Source organism: Poecilia latipinna, unplaced genomic scaffold (assembly GCF_001443285.1).
Source record: "Poecilia latipinna isolate Pla-1442-1.1 unplaced genomic scaffold, P_latipinna-1.0 Scaffold3733, whole genome shotgun sequence".
Taxonomy (NCBI): Eukaryota; Metazoa; Chordata; class Actinopteri; order Cyprinodontiformes; family Poeciliidae; genus Poecilia; species Poecilia latipinna.
In genome coordinates this window covers 1-8,176 of record NW_015116349.1, presented here as the reverse complement: position 1 = coordinate 8,176, position 8,176 = coordinate 1, and the positions used below count along the sequence as shown (strand labels likewise).

Genomic DNA, 8,176 nt, shown 5'->3' with positions numbered 1-8,176 from the left:
GGATGCTGCTTAAATTCAGGTGTGCTCAATTGTCCGGAGATTATGGTAGACTCATTTTCAACACTGTTTTATGACCACTGTTTTATGTGACTATTTCACTTCAGTGGGTACGAAGGCCTTAGTAAAGGCAAAGCTTGCAATGCCCTGGGCCAGCTTTTATTGTAAGATGACGTTTTGAAGAATTGAAATGTTGTCTCCATGTCAGTTTTACGCTGCATCGGTTTGATTGCAAATTGTGAGCACACCCCGAGTCACATAGATGCTTAACTTACATCTACTGCTGCAAAAATTCAACCAATGCATCTGACCACTCACACAGGATGTGTGAGTGGTCTAAGTGCAGTGTGTGACAAATTGGAAGTGTGGTGTGTGACCTTCCTGGCAATCCTATCAGTCAAACTCTGATGCTACTTATATGACTAAGGACAAATATACACCTCTAAAACAAGAGTTTGCTGTAACTGGATTTAATTTAAGGATATCAGATTAAAGGGGGGTGAATAATACAAAGCAGTTGGCTTTATATTTTTATTGGCACACATTGTAGAAACCACATATCACTTTCTTTCTGTTGTCCACTTCTTTGTGTCAGCTTACTTGATAAAATCCAAATAACTTGCGTTAGAGTTTGACGTCATGATAAAACAAAATATGGGTTGGCCTTGGGCCTATGAATATTTTTCTAAGTATACTTTATGCTAGGCATACATTCTGAAACCAGTTCAAATGTTTATAACTCTTGCTTGAGCAAGAGGTTATGAATTAATCTGAGCAGATATTTTAACAAATATGATATAATTACACTGAAATATTGAGCTCCAATAGCTTTTGGGTTACCTGTGTTGTTTCATTATCCATAAAATTGTGTTAAACATTCAACCAGACACTTTAGGTGAAGTTCTACAGACCATTACATTAACATGGAAAATGTTTTATTTGAGAAAATACCACTGATCTAATATTTTACCTCATATTTCTACTAAGATGGTTGGTTCAGCGAAGACCAGCAATTTTTAATAAAAAAAAAAAATCATTCTATGATTAGATTTAGAATATGTTCCCACAATTTCTTTTTTTAAGTCTATGACTTTTACAACTTATTACTAGAACAATCACTGAATGAGTCTGACTCTTAATTGCTCATGCAGTCATGTTTCAGAAGAGACAGCTATGAATGCACAGCTGATCAACTTTACCAGCAGCTGAAACTGGACCCCTTGACAGCTGAATGTAGGGCTGGCAACAGACAAGACAAGGTGAGGGAATGGCATGTGAGGAGGGGGCATACTCCGAACCCATGATTGTTGGCAAAGAGATTAAAATATGTAACTCTACATATACTAAAAGACTGCAATAAAATGTAAAAATAAATCCATGATCGTGGGCGTTGAAAATGGCATCCAGAAGCTTGTCTATATTTTGAGTTTATGATCAACAAAAAGGCTCGTTTACAGTTTCATTGTGATCTGATACAACTGGCCATTGAAAAAAAAAAAATCTCATTAAACGTGAAAGTCCAGAATTAATGTTCTCTAAACATGCTGTCTAATATATCAAAGGGATAGGATTGCTTTGCTTTGAGGGTGGTTGAGTGGTGGGCGTAGGTCAGCAGGGTATAAGGAGAAAGAGGGAGGCCATAGAGGAGGGGTTAGGGGCTAGAGTGGGTGTGGATGGTCTACAAATAGTTGCTCTGAGGACCTGCCATTTCTTCACCAAGTTTCTCTTCCACTGGCCTGGTGGGACTGTTGGGTCTTAACGCCCGAAGCAGCTTCTCTGAACCCACAAACCAACCAAGCAGTCAAGCAACCATGAGCAAATCCTACTCCTCTTCAACCCAGAGTGCCTCCTCCTACCGCCGGACCTTTGGTTCTGGTGTTGGTTCATCACCAATGTCATCCCTCTTCTCCTCCTTAGGAGGAGGTCGAGGCTCTTCTTCCAGCCATATGTCTTCCAGAGTGTACGAGGTCAAGAGTAACGCTGTTCCCTCCTTCTCCAGCTTCAGAGTTTCTTCTGGAGCTGGGGGAGCAGGATTTGGCTCCTCAACAGCTGTGCGTACCTATGGAGGCGAGAAGCTCGACTTTAACCTTGCAGATGCCATGAACCAAGACTTTCTCAACACAAGGACCAACGAGAAGGCCGAGCTTCAGCACCTCAACGACCGCTTCGCCAGCTACATTGAGAAGGTTCGCTTCCTGGAGCAGCAGAATGCTGCCCTGACCGTGGAGATCGAGAAGCTGAGGGTTCGCGAGGGTCCTGGCCGTGTGGCTGAGCTGTACGAGGAGGAAATGAGGGAGCTGAGGAGGCAGATCGAGGCCCTCACCAACCAACGTGCCAGGGTGGAAGTGGAGAGGGACAACCTGGCTGATGATCTGCAGAAGCTAAAGCTGAGGTAGGTTCTGATGGTCTAGGCTCCAGAAAGTTTAGTATAAGAGGCCAGAGGGTTTGCTAGTTAACAACCTGAGGTGGCGCAGAAAAATTAAAAATTAAAAATTAAAACCCATTGATCCTCCTCCGTATGTTCTGTCAAGCAATACCAAACAAGATATTGGAAAGCTATGTGGAAAAGTGGTTTGAAGACGAAAAATAGAGGAGTAGAAATACCTTCTCTCTTTTGGAGAAAAGAAGAGCCACAGGTAAACCTCAAAGAATTTCAAAGTAGGCCTTCTTGTGTGAACGCTACTGTTTTCAAGCTTCCTATAATTGTGCACATGTATTTCAAAGTGACATCACTGAGGAAAACAGAGATGGAGACAGATTTACAGACTCATAGGAATGAACCTTAGACAGACAGATAAAGTTTCAGCCAGACGTATAACATTCAGACAGGAAGAGAGGTGGACAGATGGAAAAAGAAAATCTATTTTTCAACACTAAAAGGAAATAACATTCTACATTTCACTTCAACAGTCCCTTGTAAACTTTGTTTTTAAGCCTATATTTGGCTGTGTATAGCTTTTAGGTCAGTTTGTGTTTCTGGGATAACTCCATCATGACACTGGATGCATCATCGCTCACATTAAAGTGTGTAATAAAAATCCACCCCAACACGCACAGCATGCAGTCAGCTTCCAATTCTTACACACACGCACACACACACAGTCTACGGCACGTACACAGTCTCCTGCTCTTCACATTCTGTTTATCAGCCCTCGTCGAGCAGCTGCCCGAAGCTGTGAGTAAGTCCAGCAAAAGCGCTTGCTTCACCCACTGAGATCAAAATACACACCCTAACCTCCTGCTTGCTCACAGCTACAGCACATGAAAATAACAAGCAGGTATTAATATTTTCATGTCGTCCTCCAAAGATCAGTCATTACACGTTCCAAACCTTTGATGCCTGTAATTATACATAGATTAAAGAAAAAAAAAAAGTCCTTCTTTTTAAAAATGTTTGGTGAAATGCTAAATGTGGAAAGAGCAGGAGTGGTTCTTGTTATCACCCCACGGCCGCTGACAGTGGGGGAGCAGCTGCATTAAAGCTTTCGGGCTAAAAGAGCAAGCAGGCGAAGAGGTGTGGGTGTGTGGATACGAGCAGAGTTTAAATAGAATACAGTTTGTGTCTCTCAGGTTTTATTTTTAAGTACAAATGCAGCAGCACCCCAATAGAAATGAAAGGCAAGAAGAATTTGTCCTTTAACTTTCCTCCGTTATTGTTTTCTTTTCCCCTGTGGGGCAACCCTCACCTTTTAGACTGCAAGAAGAAATCCACCAGAAGGAAGAAGCTGAGAACAATCTGTCTGCCTTCAGAGCTGTATGTCTTATTTATTTATTTATTATTTGATCTTCAGTTTAACTTTTTAAATAAAACTCTGTTTCCGCCTCATCTTTTTTGTAAAGCAGATTCTTAGTCATTTGCCTTTGCCTGAATACATTCTCTTGCTGTGTGCTTGTTTCCAGGATGTTGACAGTGCCACTCTGGCCAGGCTGGACCTGGAGAGGCGCATCGAGAGCCTGCAAGAAGAGATTGCCTTCCTCAAGAAAATCCATGAAGAGGTTTGAAACTCTTCTAAATTTTTAACGTACAGAGGCATTGCTTTGGCTCTATGATCGTTTAAAGAGTCTCTCACCCACACTGATGTTAAATCACATGCACTAACACATGCATATAAATATGTGCATATGCACATATTTTGGCAATAGCCAAAAAAAAAAAAAACAAACAAAAAAAACACTTTTGCACATTGCCTTACCGAGAAGAAAGGACTGGATGATCCACAAGCTCAGCTCAGTTTCAGTGCACAGCTGAGGATCCATCTTGTCATTTTGTCTTTTTTGTCTCAACTTTGACCTCCCAGAAATGCTGAAGTGCTGACTGGTTCAAAGGAGCATGTCAGCTGTTGTGGAAATAGCTGAAGTGTGTGTGCTTGTATTCGTGGCAACAAATGGATAGCTATTTTAAACTATTTGATTAAACCAAACGACAGCTGAATGCAACTTAAGCTTGTAAAATTATATATTTTTACCAAGAATAAAGGGATTGCATTTGCTGCTACTAAAATTTATGCTTTTAGTACTTTCTTCCAGAGCACATAAAATGAAGGATTTATTAGTGTCTAGATATTTTATTTCTAATGTCAGTTCAGACAGGAAGTGCGTTATTACACAAATTTAAGAAAGTGCAATTACACTACATTGTTACACTGAACTTGTAATTTTTTTATACAACTGTTTCTGAGGCCTTTAATTCTTTAACGAGGTAGAAATATTTGTAAGATGATTACAGTTAAAAATGTAACTTGTTTATTGGATTCTTTTAACGAAACAATTTTAAAACAATTAGTTTTCTTTCTCTCTAATTGGTTTTTGTGGTTATGACCAATAAGTGTGTTTATCAGTTGAACTTTTATTATATGGGTTATTGTGTGTGTGGCTTCCTACCATTTTTGTGGCATGTAACTTTTGCCCTATTAGTTGGGAAAATAAAAATAAATGACTATAATCTCCTAATATATCAAATAAGATGCAGAGCTAGAAAAACATCTTGATGTGTACTTTCAAAATATTCTGACTATTATTTTGTAAGGCTTTGAAGGGTTAAGCTGCTTTCTGTTTCTCTCTTAAACATCCATAAATCTCTTTCTTTTTGTTACATCATTTTAGTAAGTTCATGTTTACTCATAATGAATCTCTTCTTTCCATGAACACCTTGCAGGAGATCCGAGAGCTGCAGAACCAGATGCAAGACACTCAGGTCCAGATCCAGATGGACATGTCTAAGCCCGATCTGACCGCTGCTCTCAGGGACATCCGCATGCAGTATGAAGCCATCGCTGCAAAGAACATTGCAGAGGCTGAAGACTGGTACAAGTCCAAGGTAGATTAGAAGCCATTCATGAGTAAAGTTTATTTTCTTCTGTTGCTAAAATGCTTAAACACTCACCTGGTGTCTCCACGAGGTGTCCGATCTGAACCAAGCTGTGAACAAGAACAACGACGTTCTGCGCCAGGCCAAACAGGAGACCATGGAGTACAGGCACCAGATCCAGTCCTACACCTGTGAAATCGACTCTCTCAAGGGCACTGTCAGTATTTATTTAACTCACTGAATTCCTGTTATTTGTAAACTGTGCAGCTTGAATTTTTTTATTCTGCTGTCAGTCCAGTTTAAACCTGACTTCACCTCCTTGCTATCCTTTCAGAATGAGTCTCTGCTGCGCCAGATGAGAGAAATGGAGGAGAGGATGGGCCAGGAAGCCTCTGGCTACCAGGATACCATTGCACAGCTGCAGGAAGACATTGCCAAGATGAAGGTAATAACCTTTAGCATTTCACATGAGGCATGCATTGTGACAGCAGATAATAAAAGCAACAGCTATAAGATACAAGAAGTGGGATTTTAGAAATACACAACCCATCTTTACCGGTTCATTTCAGTATTTCTAGTGACAGTGTGATTTTTGTTGGCAGGGAAACTTTAATTTTAGGAGTCAATAAGACTTTCAATTAAATATTTTTAATGTTTTGATCTAAAGGATGATATGGCTCGCCACCTGAGGGAGTACCAGGACCTCCTCAATGTGAAGATGGCTCTTGATATTGAAATTGCCACCTATCGCAAGCTGCTGGAGGGAGAGGAGAGCAGGTTGGTCGGCTATACACGCCATGTAGAAGGATGATAACAAGACCTAATTTTACTATTATTTTCTCTCTTTCTTTCCATTGCAGGATCACTACCACTATGCCTGTCCAGTCTGCTTATTCTTCCATTGGATTCAGAGGTAACAGGAATAGTAACATGTCTTTTTTTCAGCACATAAATACTTGGTAAATCCATTTTGCATTCCAAATGAGTCAATAAGCATGATGATAACGTTTAATTATAGCCTGTGACTGAATATGGTAGACGCTATTTTCAGCTTATTATGTATCATGTACCTGCAGTAACACTTTCTGACCACTGGGTGGAGACGTTAGACGAGACAAAATACCTCACAGGGCTTTGGTTCCGCAGTTAAGCAAGCCAGACTTAGATGATTATGTAACTCTGTCTTTTCCTTTAGTCTTCAAATGTGTCTAATTTTACATGTTAAGCTATTATTGTGAACAAATATTTAAAATAGAAATGTAAAACTGGAAAACAATAAGCAGCTTCAAAACCTCTTTTCTGATTCTCTCCCTAAAGTAGAAGACTAGCTTCCTCAATCAATAGTAAACAACACCAGTGCCTTTAAACTGAATTGATCTTGTGTTACTGTAAACAAAGTTAATTTCCAAGCTAATTTGGTGAATGCATTCTTACAGAGACCAGTCCTGAATCCCAGCGCGGATCGGAGGTTCACTCCAAGAAAACTGTTCTTATCAAGACTATTGAGACCCGCGATGGAGAGGTTTGAGCTCACACACATCCACGTGTCGACAACACAAACAAACCAATCGCATGCAAACACAAGCTGCATTACTCACGTGGGTGAAAATACACATTGTAATCATTGTTTTTAAGAATTTTTAAATTTGTAAATATAACATCTTTACTGTTTTTATACTTTGTAGCAAGATTTGAAAGTAATACAAGGTGCAATATACCAGACCACCTCAATCTAGGCATCCCAGTGGGAATTATGCCATTTAAAATGTATGAAGTGAGAAAATGATTCCATTTGTGAGTGGATTTGACAGCTCTGCTTCCACTTCTATGTGTCTAAGGGTGAACCACTGAAAAGGTGATATTTTTAAGGGCTACAACATCATTCATTTTTGCAAATTCCTACTGAACAAACACAATGGGATGTGCTAGCCCTTAGAAACACATGGTAAAATTTTAAGAATGTAGAGCCAATAGGTGTTAAAAGGATTCAGCAGTAATTACCATGACACAATGTTAGAAAAGACTGTAAATTGGCACACTTATGTGGTAACAGATCATGTTTAATATATGACATTCCTAGATGAAATATTCCATGAGCCAGGGTGCTAGTGCCGAGTGTGTAAGTTTAATTTCATTGTTCCAACTAAACTTTTCGCAGCTGCTCACTTGCTTCTATAGATTTGCTATAAGCATGACAGCGACACTGAAATGACGTGGAAAGTCTTTGTTTCTCCTCTGGAAGATGTTGTAGATTTAGGCACTTTTTTTTTGAAACTCTCTGACACTCTGTTCTTCTTTGAACTGTTAGCTTCACTGGCCTGCACAGCACTTCACTCCAACCAATATCTGTACAATTTATATTAACCTACTTAGCGATTTGTCTGCATTAATTTACTGGTTCTTTTACTTGAATTATCATTGACATTAATTGCTTTTATTTCTTCTGTCCCTTAAGGTTGTCAGCGAGTCAACACAGCATCAACAGGACATCATGTAAAGAGACAACATGAAATGAAACATAATAAAACATGAAGAAATATTTCAATTGTTTCCTACCATTACTATAAGAACAGATAAGCTGAGCCGATGTTTATAGGCAGAATTAATAATGCAAGCTTCAAGCTATGAACATAATTTCAGTCGATTGTATTCATCATAAAATAGATGCAGGCAGGTTGCCTTTAGCCTGGTTTTGAATGAATAGCATTCCAGGATTTTAAACATTTTTTCTTTTCTTTTTTTAGCATTACTTTATATTTCGGAAAAGCATTCGACTTTGCTATTTCTCATCTCTGCATTTCCATTTTTAACAAGCTGTTATGGTTCAGCATAATAAGGGAGGTTTCTGAGCTTCAAGACGGATCAGCGAGC

The 8,176-nt window shown here is 39.4% G+C and overlaps 1 protein-coding gene across 1 annotated transcript; it reads left to right on the top strand.

Annotated features, from left to right (window-relative positions):
* Positions 1 to 1,692: 1,692 nt before the first annotated feature.
* Positions 1,693 to 7,844, top strand: LOC106941538 (desmin-like). The gene is made up of 10 exons (XM_015024593.1): positions 1,693 to 2,389; positions 3,691 to 3,751; positions 3,898 to 3,993; positions 5,153 to 5,314; positions 5,397 to 5,522; positions 5,640 to 5,750; positions 5,973 to 6,082; positions 6,166 to 6,218; positions 6,742 to 6,827; positions 7,761 to 7,844. The coding sequence occupies exons 1-10, from the start codon at positions 1,809 to 1,811 to the stop codon at positions 7,800 to 7,802; spliced, it is 1,428 nt and encodes a 475-aa protein (XP_014880079.1). The 5' UTR covers positions 1,693 to 1,808; the 3' UTR covers positions 7,803 to 7,844.
* Positions 7,845 to 8,176: the final 332 nt, after the last annotated feature.